This window comes from Hippopotamus amphibius, chromosome 3 (genome assembly GCF_030028045.1).
Source record: "Hippopotamus amphibius kiboko isolate mHipAmp2 chromosome 3, mHipAmp2.hap2, whole genome shotgun sequence".
Taxonomy (NCBI): domain Eukaryota; kingdom Metazoa; phylum Chordata; class Mammalia; order Artiodactyla; family Hippopotamidae; genus Hippopotamus; species Hippopotamus amphibius.
The window spans coordinates 146,531,257-146,554,226 of record NC_080188.1 but is presented as its reverse complement, the minus strand read 5'-3'; the positions used below and the strand labels follow the sequence as shown (position 1 = coordinate 146,554,226).

General features: G+C 36.8%; 2 protein-coding genes across 4 annotated transcripts in view; one reads left to right on the top strand and one right to left on the bottom strand.

The window, feature by feature from the left end:
- Positions 1-1,865: 1,865 nt before the first annotated feature.
- TFB2M (transcription factor B2, mitochondrial) lies at positions 1,866-21,824 on the bottom strand. Of its 2 annotated transcripts, XM_057726119.1 has the most exons (9): positions 21,712-21,824; positions 20,729-20,888; positions 19,947-20,035; positions 15,719-15,872; positions 12,106-12,254; positions 9,701-9,790; positions 6,756-6,818; positions 3,942-4,090; positions 1,866-2,487 (listed from the first exon to the last, which is right to left on the bottom strand). In XM_057726119.1, exons 4-9 carry the CDS (start codon positions 15,792-15,794, stop codon positions 2,310-2,312), a joined length of 705 nt encoding a protein of 234 aa, XP_057582102.1. In that variant the 5' UTR covers positions 15,795-15,872; positions 19,947-20,035; positions 20,729-20,888; positions 21,712-21,824; the 3' UTR covers positions 1,866-2,309. The 2 variants fall into 2 exon arrangements, with proteins under 2 accessions (XP_057582102.1, XP_057582101.1); XM_057726118.1 differs by lacking the exon at positions 21,712-21,824 and having other exon boundaries at positions 20,729-21,260.
- Positions 21,234-22,970, top strand: part of CNST (consortin, connexin sorting protein) — a 110,082-nt gene continuing 108,345 nt past the window's right edge. For both annotated transcript variants that reach the window (XM_057726115.1, XM_057726116.1), the window contains exon 1: positions 21,234-21,562. The gene's annotated coding sequence lies outside the window, so the exon portion shown is untranslated. The remainder of the gene's footprint in view (positions 21,563-22,970) is intronic.

Here is a 22,970-nt window from a genome sequence, read left to right as displayed (position 1 = left end):
CAGATGTTTTATAAAGATTAATATAGCAGTAATAAACAACAGGGATTGCAAGATGAGAACGAACTACTTAAGAAGTTCCAAGAGAAATTTAGGATTAAGGCATAGGACTGAGAAGGAAGACTGAATGATATTATAAAGATTAGGCAGATCACATAACGACAGGATAGGAATTACAAGAGAAAAAAATTCAGTGTTTCTAGCTGGACTGAATTGTGAACCACGTACAACAGCAGGGAAGTCGGGAAGCACTGGTTTGGCTAAGGGCTATTAAAAACACGCCTTACAGAGTTATTTACTAATATGCCTTACACGTTATGAAGTGTTATAATAGCAAAGAAATCTAACAGAGGAGATTAGATATGTCTCAGGTAAAGTCTAGTAGCTTCTTCAAAGAGCTAAGAAAATACAGTAAAACCCTGGACTGCGAGTAACTTGTTCTGCGAGTGTTCCACAAGAGAAGCAAACATTTCTAATAAATTTTAACTTGATAAATGAACGATGTCTTGCAATATGAGTAGAACATGATGCCAAATGTCACATGATCGCAACTGAGCCAATGGAGCTGACCACCGACAAACTGATGGACCTGCATCGCGAGCAACAGCAAGAGGTTATGGAGGAGATCTCATCTGCAGAGGAGGAGGAGAAAAAGGCAGAGGAATCCTTCACTTCAAATGAGATTAGGGAGATGTGTAAAATGTGGGAAACAGTGCAAAATTTTGTAGAAAAGCACCACCCAAATAAGGCTGTAGCAGTGCGAGTGATGAATCTGTTTGACAATGCAATGTCATTTCCATGAAATCCTCAAAAGGAGGCAAAAACACGTGTCATTGGATAGGTTCCTTGTTAAAGCTGCATGAAAAGAAAAAGATTCTATTGAACCAATAGATAGTGATTCCGTTAGTGATAGTGAAAGTCATTCTACACAATAACCCTCCTCTCTCATCTCCCTCACACCAGCCACGAAGGTTTTAAAAAGTAAGTGCAGGTTAATTTATTTTTCTTTATATTTTGTATTTTATTATTTTGTATTATATTACTGTATTGTAATCATTTTTATATGAATTATTTGGGTTGTGGAATGAATCATCTGAGTTTCCATTATTTCTTATGGGGACATTCACTTTGATACACAAGTGCTTTGGATTACAAGCATGTTTCTGGAACGAATTATGCTCGCAAACCAAGGTTTTACTGTATTCCTAATTCCACTCAGGTTCACATAAAGGTCTAGCTTCAGGTGAACTTTGATGGAATGAAAATGCATGAGTTTTGAAAAACACAGACTGATTACTCACTGAAACTACACTGACTATAAATGACAGAATTTAAAGTGAATAAGGGTCAATTTTATGTTTGAACAGACAGAAACAAAAGGCACAAAATCTTATTACTTAAAATATTTTAATTTCTAAAAAAGTTTAAACTATATTAAAATTTAAATAATTTCATTGTACATTACTTTATAACACATTTCAACAAACTGAAAAGTAAAACAAACCACTTAGGGCTTCCCACTGGCGCAGTGGTTAAGAATCCTCCTGCCAATGCAGGGGACACAGGTTCGATCCCTGCTCCAGGAAGATCCCACATGCTGCGGAGCAACTAAGTCCATGTGCCACAACTATTGAGCCTGTGCTTTAGAGCCCATGAGCCACAACCAGTGAGCCCATGTGCTGCAACTACTGAAGCCCTTGCGCCTAGAGCCCTGCTCCGCAACAAGAGAAGCCATGGCAATGAGGAGCCTGTGCACCACAACAAAGAGTAGCCCCCACTCACCACAACTAGAGAAAGCCCACATGCAGACCCAACAGAGCCAATAAATAAATAAATAAATAAATAAAATTAAAAACAAAGCACTTAAATCAGTTTACTTTCCAAGTTTAATTATGTACAAACTCTTCTGCTCTCCCAAGAGGATATAAAAATTGACAGTGAAAATGGAATATTTAAATATTTAAATGCAATATCTGGCCAAAAGAATTTCTGTAACTAAATTTCATGTGGTAATAGCCTATAACTACCAGTATGCTTATAGTAGAGGGGAATTTAAAACAAATCCAATTTGATCAAATACACAATTAACTGAAGTTTTATTTATTCAGTTTGAATAAAATAGCAGCCACTGTTTTATCCAATACACTAACGGTATCAAACGGCAGGAGAAATGATCTGCCTAGTTGTCCAAAACAAGAACAGTTATCCCCTGTTGAAAGAATGTGAGCTTTCCAAACTCAGTTCTTTTTCATTTGTGTCATAATTTCCAAATAAATAAACAGATCCAGTTAATGTGTTAGCAGTCCACTTCTCTACATGACTACATCTTCCATGAAGTCATCATATAGCCACTTATAGGTATCATCTTTGGAACACTCTATGGTTTCAAAAAGGCGCTGAAAATCTTCAGGGTACATATTTATTACTTTCACATCTTTCTTTTTTTTAATTTGTTTCAATATATGCATTCCATCAATTGGACTCAATGAACTGCAAAATAAATACAAAGTAAATCTGCTTAATTCTTTTTCATAACAACTGTTGGTTAGTATTGACAGAGGTGGCTTCTAAGCCCAATTTAAAATGCCTAACTTATTACATGTAATTAATCTCATTCAGTTTAAGAGCCTATATATTACATATAGCTTTGACTATGTCTATTCCTAATGTTTCATGGCTTGCCTGTAATGAAAAGAGCAGATTTAGGCTTTAACATGTTCTAATCAATTCTTACACAAAATTCTACTTTAACATTGCCCTTAAAAAAATTCTTCTACCTACCATTTTCATCTTTTAACTCTCTTCGCAAATATATTCTTAACTCCATTTAAGTTCATGTAAAACTTTAATAAGTACAAACTGCAGAAACTATTGTTTGTTTCCAAAGAGGAAATAATTTTCACATTTTTATGTAACAATTACTGTGAATAAATTATAAAGCAGAAAACTGCCTTATTCTATTAGCCTAGCAAGAATCCACCAGTGAGCCTCTGACAATAACAAGTAAATAACTGTACTAAAATATTTTGGTGGAAAATATTTCCAATGCTTTCTGACTGAGAATGGAATCCTGGCCACAGGTGTAAGCATCCTTTCAATCCACAGGCTCTCCGAAGCAATTTTTAACCTTTTACACCAGTTTATCATATGTATCCCTTAATTTCCTATACTCTCGATATTGTCATTCAAAACAGCCACTATCACAAGGTGACAAGATGAAAAATAGATTACTTTTACTGGTCTATTGCCAGTTTTAACATTTATTTTTACATAAATACTGTTTAACCAACAGCTCATTCAGAGTTATATATTAAATGATGATCAAATTAATTAAAATGATTATTTTAACATTTTTCCATCCTCTGACAGTACTCTGAATGACTATGGGCTGCGGAGTACACAGTAAAATGAGTAACTTACAGATTTGTACACATCAGCCCTATACAAAAATTATACAGATACAAAGTAGGCAGTAACAGTATAATTTTTATAAGGCTTTAGGTAGAAACACAGAATCTGATCCCAAGCAGGACTAGGGCAGTATAATGATCTGTGCCTACTTTGGTTAGGAAACAGAACCACTAATGAATGACAGGCAATGACAAGAGGTAGTTGGTGGGTATGCTACCATTAATGCCAGTGGCAAGCAGCCAGTTCTTCATGTAGATTAATCCTGACAAAGATAAAACAAACTGTAGGCATCCCTGGTTGTTTTTTCAAAGAAGGAAAAAAAATTAAGCTCAGGAAATTATGTGGAGAGTATATTTTCCTCAAAATGTGTACCAGCGAGAAGGAAGTATTTTGAAGAAACAAATGAGTGAAAACATGGTACCTCACTGTTAATCAAGGTATAAAAAATATACAAAACAAAGCTCTAACAGGAAAGTACAATTCTCACATTAAGTTGCTACTTTTATATTTGCTTTTTTATTCTTGTTACTTACTGTAAACGGTCTATTAGCTTGGCATTGCGTTTCATAAAACACTGCCTTAACATGTGAAAAAATACATCATAGTTAAAAGGTGTTAAGGTTCCTGTAAATAAATTTCTATGAGGAGTCAGCTGAATAAAACACAGGTTTTTTTCTGATTCCTGCAGAGAAAGGAAAATAAAATGTGTTAGTCATAAAATATTGCCAGTGCAAGACACTGTTCACTTTCGCATTCAAGCTACCTTTTGGAAGAGGCAATCATAATAGCTCCTGAGCGTCCCTATAGGTTCTTCATGGATGTGCCAAGAATGCAAGGCCCCAACTGTTCTTAACCTGGGCCATTCCTCAGGGTTGTTTACAGTGAGTCACCTTGGGGGATGAGATAATGTCTCTCTATAGATTGACATTAATATTTGCTATAAAAGAGGTGGATTCACCCAGCTCTGTGTTCCTCAGCTGCAATGCAAACCCACTGCATGCACACCACCCAACTGTGCAATATCACATCATTCCATGGGACACAGGAGTCTGTGTCTCTGCCCAGCATCCATGAAAGAGTAACAGCTTACTAACTTGTAAGCAGGGAAAAATGAAATCCTAAACGTGACACTAACATATGCTGAGTCTCTTCTGTATTTGAGGCTTAACACCAGATCCTAAGCACAAAAAAAAAATTGCCTTATAATTTTTAATTGGTTTTTTAAAAAATATAGGGCTAGCAAACCATAGTACATGGTCTGCCTGTTTTTGTATAGTATGGAGCTAAGAACAGTTTTTACATTTATAAAGGATTCTTAAATAAACAAACAACAACAACAACAAAGCCACAAAGAATATGTGACAGAGACCATACATGCTCTGCAAAGCATAAAATATTTACTCTCTGGTCTTTTACACAAAAAGTTTGTCAACCTGCTCTAGTATATAGTATTATACAGAATAAAATAAAAACTGTGTATGACTTGATGTAACATTAAGATTTTTTTTCCTCTAAAATTATTCTTCAGTACAGAGGGAGCCTTATGTTTGAGTTCTTAGGCAATCTCACATATTAGCTAGTAATCCCTTATTTACTTTATAATAAATATGTATGTATACACATATTTAAACATAAATACTGTTTGTAGAAGACATGTTGGCCAAAAATGAAAATTTCAATTTTGGTCTCTAGTTTTGAATTCCTGTAGCTGAAGAAATTAGTACAAACGGAAGGCAACAAAATTTTAACATATTTAGCAATTATTAATTAGGGAGGGGAATAACCTCATAATTGAAAGCATTATATGTTTTTGTTAACAAGTCTTTTGAAGGTGACTCTAAACAGCATCTTGCAAATAGATTTGGAGTTACAGATAAAGGTTCACTTAATAAGTAGGGAAGAAAAAACTTTCCTGATGTTCAATGAATGGTTATTTGTAGCTTAGGAAAAAAGGTTCAGTGACAGCACAAAAATATGGCTTCGAAAAAGTGTAACTTTGAAAGCACTTGGATGGAAATGAAGATCATGTGCTTAAAAAACTGTTAAATATCTAAAAGAGCTTCTTTAACAATTATGAACACACTGACATCAAAGACGTAAAATATCTGAATAAAATTTTCTCATAAAACATAACATTTGGTTATTTCATCTTCATTCCTAAAAGTTTATGTATTTATGTTGGCCAAAAAAATGTTTTAACTTTTGACACTGTCGCTGAGAAAAAGAGAAAGTGTCATATATGCAGGGTTATTCATTTTGGGGTCATTTGGATAAATTCCTAGAGGTATCAAGCCAAAATGTATTACTCCTATTTTGTGAGGCTACATCAATTATGTTTATGGATAGTGAAACAGAACTAAAATCACAATGATCACTGATCACTCTAAAATCAATCAGAATATTTCTAAACTGATAATTTTCCTTTCTTTCCTTTACCGGCAAGAGCAAGAATAAAAGACAAAGCAGTAAGCAAATGGGAATGTCAGGCTGAGCTAATATGCTGAGATTAGGGCATCATTAGCATTTAATCCTAAAGTGGAACTTCTGAATTGAGTCCAAAAATTATTTTTAAATTTCAGCTACTTTATTACAACTTCACTATAAGCAGCTCTATATAATCTAAATGGAGGATCACTTTATAACATTATCACTTGGGTTCATTATAAAGGGAAAAAATAAACAAAAGTTAAAGCCCAAACCCTAGGGTAAGAAACAAGATGTATCTATTAGCGAAATAAACCATTATAAGTAGTATATATGATTTATTAATAAGGCATAAAATCTTTTTAGTTTATCAATTTAAATGAATATTAAAACGATTATATTTTCTGAATTTGAAATGTGTCTTCATTTCAAAACTTAAAAATAGAAGTCAGGATCTGTGTTTCAGCCTATTACTGTGCTATCATTCATTGTATAAATAGCTGAAAAATATAACTCTCTTCCAAAATAATTAGAATATATTAAAAGCAATAAGATATGTTTAAAAAAATTTCTAGATATTCTAAAATTAAAAATTTAAACAGGGACTTCCCTGGTGGCACAGTGGATGAGAATCCACCTTCCAATGCAGGGGAAGCAGGTTCAACTCCTGGTCAGGGAACTAAGATCCCACATGACAGGGGGCAACTAAGCTCACATGCTGCAACTACTGAGCCTGTGTGCTCTGCAGCCCAAGTGCCACAATTAGAGGGCCTGTGCACCACAATGAAGACCCAGCAACAACAACAACAAAAAAAAAGTTTAAAAAAATTAAAAAAAAAAAATACAGAATATCAGATCATGTAAAAGAAAACAAAGAATGTTACATTAGAGGAAAAAAGGGAAAGGTATTCACTTGTTCTTACCCTGCGTTTTTGCTTTTCTAGCTGCCCATCTGAGGTATATGTGTCAAATGAGGAGCAAGGTTCCTTGAAAGAAGATAAACAAAAACAAAACATTTCTTTCAGTTCTTTTTGGGCAAAGTGCCCCACATTATTAGCGCCTTTAAAAATGTCTAAACAACAGAATGAATTAAAGTCAAGTCTCCAGTCTAACTGAATGTAAGAAAAACAATGTGATAGTTAAATCATATACATTTCTCTTCTCTCTCCTGGGTTTTATTTTTATTTTACTTTTTGATAAAGAAGAGCAGAGTCAAAGGTCTATCCCAACACTGGTAACTCTATTATTTGCTTACATAAAAAAAAAAAAGAGTTGCCCTTACTATAATTATGTAAATACATTCTTAAGTTATCATTTTTAATACCGGCATTTCCATACTATAGTCACAATCAGTTTAGGGGATATCAGATCAATAATGAGGATGTTTTTGCCCTACCTCAGTGGAAAAGCCACTGATGTGAATATGCTGGGACATGTAAGGAGGTAGACAAATAAACTTGTGTCAGTTTTTAAAAGGATCATTATTTCCTTGTATCTAACTTTTGTACATATAATTTTGTATGTGAAGCAATTTTAAAAGATGACCCAACTGAAAAATTATTGTGTATATGTGTGTGTGTATATATATACACACACACATATACACACATTAAATTCCAAAATAACAGCATTTGACACAGACTTAAGACTAAAACTTATAATACTGGATGTTAGGTTTGAAAACTATTGTCAGAAATGATAATTTATTACTAATTGCGGTGGCAATTAATGTAAAATCAAAAAATGCAATTGTTGCCCATCTGAGAAACTCCCAGCAGTTCTAGGAATGTCACTAAGTGGAGGAAGGCAAAGCAGCAGCAGCAACAGGCACTGCAGCTGCCCCCCCACCCCAACTTGGTCCATCCACATCAGTTTAAGGCACTTCAGAGCAGACCTAACACCCATCTACCAAACCCACAGGAGAGGAAAACCTGCAAGACCTTGGGAACTGAGTTCAACAATGAACCATCCAGTGGTAGATATATAATGGACAAATGTTAAAAATGTTGGGTCCAGAAAGACCTCTCCTTTCTGGAGGTAAACAAATGGCAAAATTCAACATAGGGCTTTTGAAAACAAATACTGCAGAAAAAGAAAACTATCCTGAAAGCTGAAGTCCTCAGAGGGCCTCTATGAAGAAACTAGCAAAAGCCAGGAGGAGAGAACAGCTGAGATGAAAAGCCAACAGAATGAGAGGAGATGAGCGGGGTTAAGAAAGGATTTTAGGGAAACCAAGAACTACAGTGCCAAGATTACAATATATAGTACAGGCAGAAAACAGGGTCAGTGCCATGAAGGCTGAATGTAACAAAGATTTCTCAGAATACAGAAAAAGGATGAGAGCAGGACAGATACGAAAGACAAGGAACAGAGAGATCCAACCCAAGAACCTGTTATGTTTTGCAGGGAAAAAACCACAATTGGAACAAAAGCTAAAATCAAACGAGATAACATTCTAACAACTAAGTGTGTACTGAAGATTTTAATGTGTTCCTGGACAAAAGCAATGAAGAGACTACATGGAGAAACATTCTACAAACTTTTAAAATTATACCAATATATCCTCTGAAGAACAAGGGCTCATAAAATATACAAACAAATTCCTTATATAAAGAACAACTCGATATATTCTAGTCTACTAAAATAAAAAAAGAGAATTGGCAAATTACCGTATGAAAGAAAAGGTATTATTTGCTTCTTTTTTTTTTTTTTTTTTTTAAAAGGATGTTTTTTTGTTTTTTTGTTTTGTTTTTTTTTTTAAGCATTTTTTTTTTTTATTTTTATTTTTTTTATTTTGGCACACGGGCTTAGTTGCTCCGCGGCATGTGGGATCTTCCTGGAGCTGGGATCGAACCCGTGACCTCTGCATTGGCAGGCGGATTCTTAACCACTGCGCCACCTAGGAAGCCCTTATTTGCTTCTTATACTTTGAGGCCTCTATTAAAAATGGTATCCACACACACACACACACACACACACACAAAATGGTAGCCACTAGTGACATGTGGCTATCGAACACATGAAATGTGTCTGGCCTGAAGTGTAAAATATACTATGTATTTTTAGTACACAAAAAAGGATGTAAATTATGTAATAATTACTTTAAAAATATTACACACTGAAATAATATTTTGAATTGAGAAAGTTCAATAAAATATAATATTAATTTCACCTTTTTTTCACTTTTTGTAACATGGCTACTAAAAAAAATGTAAAATCACACATGTGGCTTGTGTTGTCCTTCTATTAGACCACTCTGATCTTGCCTAAGGAAATAAACTAAAAAGGGGAATGCTCTATAATGAGGTATTAGTCATTAAAAACTTAAGAAAAATGTTTAGGTAGGAGGGAAAAAAAAAATCTTGTAATTAACCATTAGCTATTAAATGAAAAAATAAAATAATCTCCGCTACGTAAAGAAAAACAAAAACAAAAAAACCCCACCAGAACAGGAAAAATAAAACACTAAAATTACGCCACAAACATCAATACTGACCGCTGGGTGGTAGAACTGTAGTGATGATTTTTTTAAATTCTTTTCTTTCTTTAACATGTCTCACATTTTTATAATGAGAATATATTATGAGGATGAGTCAAAAATTATCCACACTCTGGCTGCAGAACTTCTATAAGTTTTAATATAACTGGAGTGCAGATAATTTTTTACTCAGCCTCGTATTTTTATAATGAGAATACATTATTTTCATAATGAGAGAAATATATAAATATTTGTGAAAAAAACCATCAGCACAGTGCTCTATTATCTTAAACACTTGGGAAAAATAATAAAATTAATCTGGTCACAGAAATATAGCCTCTTGGAAAAACAATGAAGTTCTTTGCTGAAATTTAGAAGGATTTTACTCACCGTATGCAGGAGCTTAATCCCCCAAGCTATCTGACAGAGCACACTTAATGCTTGATACAAGCTTGGATTTTGGGGATTTGCCATTAGTTTCTAGTAAAAGAAAAACAGAAGTTACATGTTATTCACAGCTATAGCAAATTAATCAAAACCAAATATCAGACCTTAATAGTATCTAAAAATGGTAATAGTAATATCTTAATAATATCTAAAAATGAAAGGAAATTAGAATTAAATGCAAAATCTTAACCATTCCAAAGAAGAGAGTCTTCTTAAACTTTCACAGGAACATATCATCATATACATTTAAAATATAATGTATTTGAGACTGATTTCCTTTAACCACATCATCTATCACAGCAAATTCTCTTTAAAAAATGAAACAAAAGTATATAATTACTGTGGAGAAGCGTTAAGTGTGACAGAAACCCACATTAGCTGGGCTATTAAATTCTGAGTGAAGAATTACTTAGAGAGGAAACCAAATGTGAAAAGGTCCACGGTAAAAGAAGCATTAGAACATTCTACTAGTAGCAAGATGAAACCTGACGAAGCATTTCCTACTTCTCTTCTTTTCATTCTCTCATGTATGCACACAGCCTCAAGGTTCTGAGTCCCCTGCTCTCTTTCCAGGGATAGTCACTATTTACTTACTATTTGGATCTTGGTAAGCAAATCACCCCCAAGCCCCCATCCCAACCCATAGCTCTCTTATATACAAATAAGCATTTCCAGTTATCTTAGATTAAAAGATTAATAACATGAAGCACTCTTGGCAGCAAAGAAACATAACACTGAAGGACTTCAGGAGGCCCTCTGATTTCAAACAATAAAATGTCTAAAACCTTATGTTCACTACAGCATTATTCACAATAGCCAAGAAAGGGATATAACCTATCCCTTTCCATCAATAGTTAAATGGATAAAGAAGATGTAATGAATAAAGAAAATGTATGTTTTATATACATACTCACATATATATACACACACACATATAAAACATATACATATACACACATATGTACAACTCAGCCATAAAAAAGAATGAAATCTTGACATTTTTGACAACATGAATGGATCTAGAAACTATTATATGTTATGTGAAATAAGTCAAAGATAAATACTATACGATTTCATTTATACGTGGAATCTAAAAAACAAAACAAATGAACAAACAGAAATAGAAACAGCCACCAGCAGAGAGAACAGAAGGCTGCTAGAGATGAAGAGGTGGGGGAATAAGTGAAACAGGTGAAGGAGAGTGAGGGACACTCTTCCAGTTACAAAATGAATGAATCAGGGGGATGAAATGTACAGTGTGGGAAATGCAGTCAATAATAATGTAGTATCTTTGCATGATGACAGATGGTAACTAGACATATCATGGTCATCATTTTGTAACACAGAGACATATCAAATCACCATGTCCTACAGGAGACACTAACATAGTGTTTAGGTCAATTATGCTGCAAAAAACAAACTCAGAGGAAAAAATTAGATTTGTGGCTACCAGAGGCAAGGATGCAGGGGAGGGGGAATTGAATGAATGTGGTCAAAAGGTATGAACTTCCAGTTACGTAGTGTACAACATGATTAAATAACACTGTGGTATGTTACATATGAAAGTTAAAACAGCAAATCCTAAGAGTTCTCATCACACAGAAAAATATTTTTTAATTTTGTATCTATATGAGATGATGGATGTTCACCAAACTTATTATGGCAATCATTTCATGATGAATGTAAGTCAAAACACTGTACTATATACCTTAAACTTATACAGTGCTGCATGTCAATTATAGCCATTGATGGAAACGGATAAACAAAAGGTAGTGGAGTGGTGTGTAAATATACAACTGAATATTATTCAGCCTTAACAAGGAATGACATTCTGACACATGCTACAACTTGAATGAACCCTAAAGATAGTATGCTAAGTGAACTAAGCCAGACACAAAGTGAAATACTGTATGATTCCATTTACATGAGGTGCATAGAATAGCCAAATTCATAGAGACAGAAAATAAAACAATGGTTACCATGGCCACAGGGGAGGGAGGAATGGGGAATCAGTGTTTAAAGGGTACAGAGTTTCAGTATGGAATGATGAAAAAATTCTGAGAAGAGATGGATGGTAGTAACAGTTGTACCACAATGTGAATGTACTTAATGACACTGAACTGTACACTTAAAAATAGTTAAAATAGTACACTTTATGTTATGTATATTTTATCACACAAAAAACCTTTTAAAAAATAAAACCTAAAGAGTGATCTAATTTAAAAACAACCTTAGTACCCTCAAATATCATGAGCCCATATTAAAACCACACAGATTAAGACTACTCTGAGAAAAAATCACAGCACTTTCAAAACAAAAAACTAATCAGATACTTGTTGATAACCTACCCGGCATTCCTTTTCAGTAACAAACATATTTAGTTCTACTCGTCCATATTTATACACAGAAGTACAGGAATATAGGTCATGTAAAAGTTTCCAAAGTGTATTTCTCTCATTTTTAATTGGTAAGAACCCAATTACTTTTAAAGGAGCACCTGTCAAGAATATAAGCAAAAATATTTAAATAAATTCTTAGCACTTTTTTTTATGACCATACTTTACTGAGTCAAATTAGATTAATGAACTATATTATTTTAAGATTATTTCAATTAAAAAAATAAGTCTTCACTCCTTCTTGCAAGAGCTCTGAAATAACAACTAACTGCTGAACAATCATTAACAGGAAGACACTGGAACTCACCAAAAAAGACACCCCACATCCAAAGACAAAGGAGAAGCCACAATGAGATGGTAGGAGGGGCACAATCGTGTTACAAACAAATCCCATAAGTGCTGGGTGGGTGACTCACAAACTGGAGAACAGCTATACCACAGAAGTCCACCCACTAAAGTGAGGGTTCTGAGTCCCACATCAGGCTTCCCAACCTGGGAGTCCAGCAACCGGAGGAAGAATCCCAAGAGAATCAGACTTTGAAAGCCAGCGGGATTTGACTGCAGGACCTGCACAGGACTGGGCGAAACAGAGACTCCACTCTTGGAAGGCACACAAAAAAGTATGCTTACTAGGACCGAGGTGAAAGGAGCAGCGACCCCATAGGAGACTGAACCAGACTTATCTGCTGGTGTTGGAGGGCTGCCTGCAGAGGTGGGGGGCAGCTGTGGCTCACCGAGAAGACAGGGGCACTGGCGGCAGGGGTTTTGGGAAGTGCTCATTGGCCTGAGCCCTCCCAGAGTCTGTCATTAGCCCCAACAAAGAGCCTGTGGTCTCCAATGCTAGGTGGCCTCAGGCCAAACGACCAACAGGGTGGGAACACAGCCCCCCCCATTGGCAGACAAGCAGATTAAAGTCTTACTGAGCTCCGCCCACCAAGCCCTACCCACCATCAGTCCCTCCCATCAGGAAGCACCCACAGAGCCTCCTAGATAGCTTGCTCCACAAGAGGGCAGACAGCAGTATGAAGCAGTATCAGCAGTATTTCGTCTTGTGGAACTGAAAATCACAACCACAGAAAGATAGAGAAAATTAAAAAGCAGAGGACTTTGTACCAGATGAAGGCACAGGATAAAACCCCAGAAAAACAACTAAATGAAGAGGAGACAGGCACCCTTCCAGAAAAAGAATTCAGAATAAAGATGGTGAAGATGATCCAGGACTTTGAAAAAAGACTGGAGGCAAAGATCGAAAAGTTTACCAAAGACCCAGAAGAATTAAAGAGCAAGCAAGCAGAGATATGCAACACAATAACTGAAATGAAAAATACACTAGGAGGAACCAATAGCAGATTAACTGAGGCAGAAGGGTGAATAAGTGACCTGGAAGACTGAATGGTGATAATCACTGATGCAGAAAAGAATAAAGAAAAAAGAATGAAAAGAACTGAAGACAGCCTAAGAGACCTCTGGGACAATGTAAAACACACCAACATTCACATTATAGGGGTCCCAGAAGGAGAAGAGAGAGAGAAAGGACCCGAGAAAATACTGGAAGAGATTATAGGTGAAAACTTTGCTAACATGGGAAAGGAAACAGCTACCCAAGTCCAGGAAGCACAGAGAGTCCCAGGCAGGATAAACCCAAGGAGAAACACGCCAAGACACATAGTAGTCAAGGTGACAAAAATTAAAGACAGAGGAAAGTTATTAAAAGCAACAAGGGAAAAACGACAAATAACATACAAGGGAACTCCCATAAGGTTAACAGCTGATTTCTCAGCAGAAACTCTGCAAGCCAGAAGGGAGTCTCATGATATATTTCAAGTGATGAAAGGGAAGAACCTACAGCCAAGAATACTCTACCTAGCAAGGATCTCATTCAGATTCGATGGAGAAATCAAAAGCTTTACAGACAAGCAACAGCTAAGAGAATTCAGCACCACCAAACCAGCCCTACAACAAATGATAAAGGAACTTCTCTAAGCGGGAAACAGAAGAAAAGGACTTACAAGAACAAAAACAAAACAATTAAGAACATGGTAATAGGAACATACATATCGATAATGACCTTGAATATAAACGGACTAAATGCACCAACCAAAATACACAGACTGGCTGAATGGATACAAAAACAAGATCCATATATATGCTGTCTCCAAGAGACCCACTTCAGACCTAGGGACACATACAGACGGAAAGTGAGGGCATGGAAAAAGATATTCCATGCAAATGGAAATCAAAAGAAAGCTGGAGTGGCGTTACTTCTATCAGATAAAATAGACTTTAAAATAAAAAATGTTACAAGAGACAAGAAAGGACACTACATAATGATTAAGGGATCAATCCAAGAACAATAGATAACAATCATAAATATATATGCAACGAATATAGGAGCACCTCAATACATAAGGCAAATGCTAACAACTATGAAAGAGGAAATCGACAGTAACACAATCATAGTGGGGGACTTTAACACTCCACTTACACCAATGGACAGACGATCCACACAGAAAATTAATAAGGAAACACAAGCTTTAAACAACACAATAAATCAGCTTGATTTAATAGATATGTACAGGACATTACATCCAAAAACAGCAGATTACACATTCTTCTCAAGTGCACATGGAACATTCTCCAGGATAGATCACATTTTGGGTCATAAATCAAGCACTGGTAAATTCAAGAAAATTGAAATCATGTCAAGCATCTTTTCAGACCACAATGCTATGAGATTAGAAATCAATTACTGCAAAAAAAAAACTGTAAAAAACACAAACACTCGGAGGCTAAACAACATACTACTAAATAACCAAGAGATCACTGAAGAAATCAGAGGAAATCAAAAAATACCTAGAGACAAATGACAATGAAAACACAACGATCCAAAGCCTATGGGATGCAGCAAAGGCAGTTCTAAGAGGGAAGTTTATAGCAATACAATCCTACCTTGAGAAACAAGAAAAATCCCAAATAAACAATCTAACCTTACACCTAAAGAAACTAGAGAAAGAAGAGCAAACAAAACCCAAAGTCAGTAGACAAACTGGGACATTTGTAGAGACATGGATTGACCTAGAGACTGTCATACAGAGTGAAATGAGCCAGAAAGAGAAAAACAAATATTGTATATTAACACATATATGTGGACCATAGAAAAATGGTACAAATCAACCTGTTTGCAAGGCAAAAATAGAGACACAGATGTAGAGAACAAACATATGGACACCAAGTGGGGAAAGTGGGGTGGGTTGGCAGGGAATGAGTTGGGAGATTGGGATACCAAATTGTACACTCTAAATATATGCTGTTTATTATCTGTTAACTGTATCTCAATAAAAGTTTAAAAAAAAAAAAAGTCTTAACATCTTTCCTTGATCTTGAACTTGGCTTCTAGAAAACTGCTGATTGTATCTAGGTGAGGGAAAAGCCACATTCAACTTAAGAGCAACTGCTCATAAACTGCATAATATCAACATTTACATAAATCTCAATAAACCTGCTGTACTGCTAGAGAAAGCCAACAAATTATAAGATACTTGCTTTACTGAATGACAAAAACCACCTTTTGACCAAGGTTGTGCTTCTATTCCCAAATACTCAAAAAGCATATCTGAAGTCATAATGGGAGGTGTTAGCATTCCACGATTTCTTGGATCCAGTTTAAAGAAGTCACAGTAGACCACTTGTACTCTTCCACCAAACTTTTTTCCTAGGGACTAAAGAGAGAGAGAACGCGTTCAGAAATTTCAGTGTTAGGTAGACCTTGTAACAACTCCAAGATCTACTTCAAAAAATAACTCATAAAAAATATTACTACCGCATAAAGACACAAAGAAAACATTACTAATATCCTAAAATGTAACAGTTAATAAAAATCAATCGTGTTCTCAGGTGAGTGACAAGAATAAATGTTGAATTAAAAGTATATTCTCGAATAAATTCATTTTGCAAGAAAGTTAAAATTGATTATAAATTTTTGGTATAATAGTTTTGAGTCTGCAGTTTTAAAATAATTTCATTTGTATTGAAACACACTTCTTGTGTTTGGTACTAACAGATTATTTTGAAGTGAGTGCTGAGAGAAATCGGACAGATGAATAAGAAATAGAGGTTTTTCGAGCCACGTTTAAAAATGTCCAGATCAAATGATCTTGAGATGCTAAATTTCTTTGCTTCATATATTAAGGCTATAGAAACAGATTTATTTCTGTACCTTGTGGAGTGCCACTCTGACTCCCATGGGAATGGGTTTATTTCCCTTTTGTGCAGAGGTTATAAAATGAGTGATAAATTCTTGTCATTGCTAATTATTTTGGACATACCCAGTAAATTTGGGAAAACATCAACAAAAATATGGCAGCTATCATAATAAGATGTAGTGAATGAATTCCTAAAAGCAAGATTACTTCCATTGCTCAGAAACGTTATATCTCATGTGGTAAACTACTGATTTTTTAAAAAACCTATGTAAAAATCATGTATCTTGTGATATTTTCTTCTCTGTTTAGCAGTTAGATGAATTTTTTATTTAGAGCTTTCTTTGTCGTGTTTTAAAAATATCTCACTGGTAGTAAATTCCCCTACTTAAAACTTTAAAATAGCCTTTTTTAATAGGGAGAGTATTGGTCTAGAGGTCAAGAGTTCTGACCCATTTCAACTTTCATTTACAACTTTTCTGCTTTACTTACCTGACGAATAAGGATAATGCAAAATTAATGTTTCTTTGCATTGATTTATTCATTTTAGTGCCTATATTGCCAAATTTATTTACATTGTGCTGATGGACATTTCATGAATACAAATTAAAGAATCACAGAAGGTGTGAAAAATCAATACTATGCAGTGTCAATAAAATGCAATAAGAACAATTTAAAAAAATCAAGCAATGCCTGAAAAGTGATGACAGTACATTACCAACAAAAAGCCCCCAAAACAGAAATCTTCAACAAATTATTACTTATCCTTTTACTTTCTTTACTTTATCTCGATGGCTTCTGTTATTTAGAGCTGTGAGCCATCTGCTAGTCATGGAAAATGTTTTATAACAGATAATAACAATAAAAATAATAAAGTGAAAGGCAAATAGATTCAAGAGAGTATTCCTTTTTTTCCAGAACAGTTTAGTTAGTCCTTCACCAAATGAACTTAGCTCATTATGTAGGTCACTCTCCATTTTCCTCTTAATTTTTCATTTACTTTTTCTAAAGACAAAGCCAACTATAGAAGAAAAGCTCCTTGCCTGCTAGGAGATGTTCAATATACCTCAATCTTTTTACCGCCCTGATGTGCTCACCTGGCACTAGTATTGGAGAACTTAATAGTGAGAGGAAGTATTAGCTAAAGACTCTACAAAGTTAATTCGAAGTTAAAAAAATTAAATAGAAGAGAGCAATGCTTTGATGTGCACACTGAGGTTGTTACAGAAAATTCTACTGGTATTTATCAAGGTTTCAGTGAATCTGCAATTTAAAGTTATGAGTTAAAGAAACTAAATTTTCTTCACTGTTTGAGTTCAACTTATAAGTATGATTCTATTTCTAAATTTAGTAAGTTTTAATGATTACTTTCAAGAGGACCCTTGGAAAAAACTAGTGAAAGGAACAGATTGGAGGTGGAAACCATATACTTTTGGTCATCTTAATTTTGAGACGCCTATAAGGTGATTCAAGTGGAGATGCAGATAGGAAGTTATAGACCTGAATATTGAAGTCCAGGCTGAAGACATAAATGTTGTGAAATAAGACACAATTTACCACAAGAGCTGATGTCTCTTCAACTGAACATATACAGCTATTTCTGCAGCAACAGTCTTCACAATTCAAATGAGATATATCAAGATTTATTATTTTGTTTTTAAGGTATCTTTTTTTAAAATTGTTGATTTACAATGTTATGATGATTTATTATTATAGACCACAATTTGCAACATGTGTATCTCTAGCACATTCAGACAGGAAAACAAACTGTTCCTGCTTGAAATATTGTTAATGTGAATTCCCAGGAACTTTATCAGGGAAATGGAACAGGGGTGAGAGGAATTTTAAAATTAGATAAAAATCCAGAGTCAAGCATTATCCTTGAAAATCCCTTCAGTTTTTAGGAGCAAAACTGAGAGCCTCTGGGTGGCTTGAAGCACTGTCTGCTAAGAACACCACTTTAAGGCCCAGATTTAGGGCTGCAAAGGTTCTATTTACTTACTTTGGAATTTGTTTATTTATTTATTATTGGCTGTGTTGGGTCTTCATTGCTGTGGTGCACGGGCTTCTTATTGTGGTGGCTTCTCTTGTTGCAGAGCACAGGCTCTAGGCACGTGGGCTCAGTAGTTGTGGCTCATGGGCTTAGTTGCTCCACAGCATGTGGGATCTTCCCGGACCAGGGCTGGAACCTGTGTCCCCTGCACTGGCAGGTGGATTCTTAACAACAGCATCATCAGGTAAGTCCCCAAAGGTTCTATTTAAATGATTACTTCTCTTTTATTCTGGCAAATACACATGAATTCACACAAAAGTCTGAATAGCTTTTCACTTTATAATGAGTGAAAGAATGTGTACTAAAGGCTGAGCTCAAGTTAGTGCTGAGGGGAGAGGGGAATAGGGATTTAGACGTTTAAATGTTGTGCTTACATCAATAGCTTCAGAAACATTTTATGACTGATATTCCTGTAAGAAATGCTGTGTGTGAAGAATTTTCTAGTCCCTAACCACCGTTTTTTTTCACTGATTCAATTATTTTAAATTGAGACTGCTGTTATCTTTATGTTATAGAAAAGCAACTATTGTGTTAAGGATAACAAACTGTAAACAGAACGACATTTTAATGCCATCTTAATTATTCTGTGAACACATAGATTAATCTTCAAAAGTAGCCCACCCCACTTAAAGACCAAGATAAGAGCTATCTTGTTTTTAATTTCCAGGTTGAAATCGCAGCACATTTCATGATCTTGAATCTTTGAACAATTTTATGTGTTCTTTTTCTCTCCATGTTTCTGGAATTCCAGCAGATTTAATATCAATTAAATAACCTGGTTAAAACCTTGAATTTTTTCATGTGTTGAAAAACAACCATCTAATGTACACAGTTTTATTTTAAAATAGTGGGATTTGGTAAACATTTTCACCATTTTTTGTTGTCACCTTGCACTTTCAGATAGCACCATTTTACATGGCTTCAGGAAGCTGGCACAGAGAAGTGTAAGTTTCCTGAATTGAATCAAAAGATTTATAAAGGAGGGAGAGAGAGAAAGAGAAAGGAGACAGGCAACGATGTAAGGAATTTCTGCTTTACTGTGAACTTGTCAGCTATACATGAAGCCGAATTCACTAAAAAATCCATTTGGATGCCTTTCCTCCGTGCAATTTTGTCTGAATACACCAAACTTTTCTTGCCTCTGAAACCTTAAGTCCAGAATTAACACAGTCCCATTAACCTAACCTTAGCACCCCAGTTAGATTCTAAGCTCACTTCTTATCCCCTTCTAAGAAAGAAGGCACAGCACTGCCTTTCAGTGATGAGGAAACAAGCCTAGATATACCAGTTATACATATTGTTCAAAGTCATCCATCTGTAGCAGAGCTAGAACCAGAAAAAAAGTCTCTGAATCCAATCTTTCAGTCATTCAACAATCATTGATACTTACTCTGCTCTCATCACTGGGGATAACAAGATATTTACCGCACAGCTCCTAAACGTGATCGTTTGAAAATAAACTGTGTGCTTAATTTTACTTCCCTAAACCACTCAAAGGTAGCGGATCGAACAGTAAATTATTTCTAGAAACAAAAATATACCTTCAATTGCGGAATAAAAGTCTTGTCACTTTCAAGGGCAATCACTCTGGCACCACTTTCAAGCAGTGCTCGCGTCAGGATTCCAGGACCTAGTATATTCACAGAACGAAGTTTATTTGCAAAGAGAAAGAACATAATCTTTCTCAATATCGAAGAAATTAGATATTTTACCTGTAAAATCTAACTTTAATTCTCACAACATCCCCAAAGTAGGTATTACATCCCTTATTTACATATAAGGAAATTGGGATTAGGTACAGTCACTTGACTCCAACATCACAACTGGAATGCAGCGCTGCTTGCCTTTGAATTCATTCGGTCAAAGACTGCAAAACCCGCGTTCTTAATTACAATGTTTCATTACCTCTCAAGAAAAAACAAACTAACAAAAAAGGCTGCCCCTAGCTTACCACCTACTCACCGACTATCCGGAAACTTCAACATTAAAGCTATTGCCAAACCTAAACAGAACTGACGCCTCATTATAGGAAATGGTGCTTAACAAATTTATTTTTCAAGGAGTCTGTAAGTCTTGTGTTCCCAGCATCCTACTACGGTCTATAAAAGATGCACGAAAGAGTAAGATAAAAATTCTTTTCGGAAGATGGTGAAATCCAAGAGCACGTTTTATCAACATACTTTGTAAAGCGCAAACTGCTACAGAAATACCTCGTGAGGTCATGATTAACACAGGCCATACAAGCTGCTTAAAGGAAGAGGCCATGTTTTAGATAGTCTAAAGAAGTGAATATCCAAGAAAATGCAGTGCTCGAGAGACTCACCTGGATTGCACTCCAGGAAGAGCTGGCAAGATCTTCGTTTCCTCCGCAGGATCCGCACCAAGGTCTCAGCCACTCTCGGACTGGTTATGTACCGCTTGGGCTCTGAGCGGCACCTGTATACACGCGAGGACGATTTCCCGAATTCCACACTAGACACCAGCTGCGGGGAGAAGTCAGACAAGCCACAGCGGTTCCCCGCCAGGACGTCCTTCCGCCTCGCTGATCCGGACTTAAAAATGCAAAAGCGCCCAGCGCGGGTCAAGGCTGACAGTGTCAGCAGTGAGGGAAGTCCTGCCCCTGGGACCCACATTCTCAACCTCTAAGGCCTGTCCCAGTGTCACCCAGGGTCGTTACATCTTCGACGAACTCTGTACTGGGCACCCCACGTGCAACCTCTCCCCCACCCCAGGACCAAGCCGGCGGAAGTAAACACTCCGCTCCGTGCGTGCGAACGACCTCTCTATATTGCCTTTGTCGTCACTTCCGTTTCCTACCGGCGCAGATGCCCGAGCATTATGAGTGGACGGCCGAGGAAAGAGACAGACTATCCAGGCGGTATCTGTACTCGCACTCTATGGTTGTCCGTCCTCTTCGCCTCCTCTCTAGCCACCCACGCTCTATGCTCCGCGGTCGCGGGCGGCCGGCCGCCCGCCTGCCAGCCGGGAGGGGTGCACAGAGGGAGGCGGGGCGGGAAAGCAAGAGGTGTCGCCGCCACCCGAGCGGCGGGAGACCCGAGCAAGCTCTGTGACAGCTCGTCGGCCGCCATGTCAGCAACCGGGGCTGGAAACAGACCCGGCGCCCGGCGGTAGCCCCCCTTTCGTCTCCGGTTCCCAGGTGAGGAGAGGAAGAGCCGGACGCAGGGGGCCGGCCGGCTTGCGATCGGGGGGACGCCTTTGGGAAGCACCTCGTTCTTCCCCCGGCGCTGTCCTCCTCGGGCAGCGCCGCCTCTGCCCTCTCGGTGCGGTGGACCCCCGTTCCCTCACCTCCGCCCCTTCTCCGGTGCCCGTTTTCCCCTCTTTTCTCTCGCCGCCGTGGCCTCTTCCTGCGCAGCGCGCCCATTTCTCCCTCGCTAGGGCACTCGCGCCAGAAGTCGTCTCTCGCGTGTCTCCCCGCGGAGCCTGCGGCTTCCACTGCGCCTCCGTTCCTTTTTATCTTGTTGCCCACAACGCTGTCTCTCCACCCCTGTGGGTGGTTTTTATTTTCCTTCATACCTGTTTTTCCCCCTCACCTCTTAGGTTGTCAGGAAGCACCTAGCGCCTCCCTTCCGTTCCTCTCTCTGGGCCAGTATTTATTAGTTTTTATTTTTATTTGCGTGTTTAAAAGATTTAAAGTTAAGATTTTAAAAGTCAGATTTAAAAGCCTAAAATTCCTTCCTGGGCTTGAAAACACTAAGGTCTTAGGATGCTTATTTTGTTGCCTTTGTAAACTTAGTCAAACACATTGTACTGTGGAATGCAATTTAAAAGACCGATTCCAAAGACTCTAAAAATAGGATGCTCTAATGGAAATTTTGGCAGTCTTTTTACCTATTGGGCAATGGTAGAAGACTCGATTCTTTGAGAGTGATTTCAGTATTTAAGGAGTATACTCAGAAAGAGCTTTACCCATCACCCTTTCCACCAAGGCAGGAAACTGCAGCTATTCAACTTCCTATTTTAAAAATGTGTACAGTCCTTTCTGCATACTTTACTGGGAGCGTAATTGAGCTTGGCATTTTAAATGCACAAGGAAAAGGTTCTAAGGAATGTATCACCTCGCAAATAGAAGTCTGAAGATTTACTCAGCTGATGAATATCAAATGGATAAAGAATCGACGGCCACGTATGGCCTTTTTCGGATTATAAATTTGTTAGGACACCGTAGGAAGTGCCTTATCAACTGTTGTGGAAGCCCTGGGAACCCTTTGGTCTTAATTTTTTTTAATTGTTTTTTTTAAAGTACAGTTTCCTCAGTGATAGTTCTCTAGAAGCTATTCTTGCATCCTCTGAACACCTGAGAGAGCTCCACCCCCCATCCTTTTACTGAGCTGTCTCCCACTCTCTCCTTATAAAAATATTTTTGTAGATTCAGAAATACAGTGGATTTTTTCCCCAAGAGCCCTGGAGGCCTAAATATTTTTAAAATCAAAGCAGAAAGATCTATTACAGTAGAGGAAGAAATGATTAACTCATAGAACCGTGTTGCTGAATTTCTCGCTTTTAAAATATTTGTGGTAAGAAATACGTTAAAATATGCTTTCTTA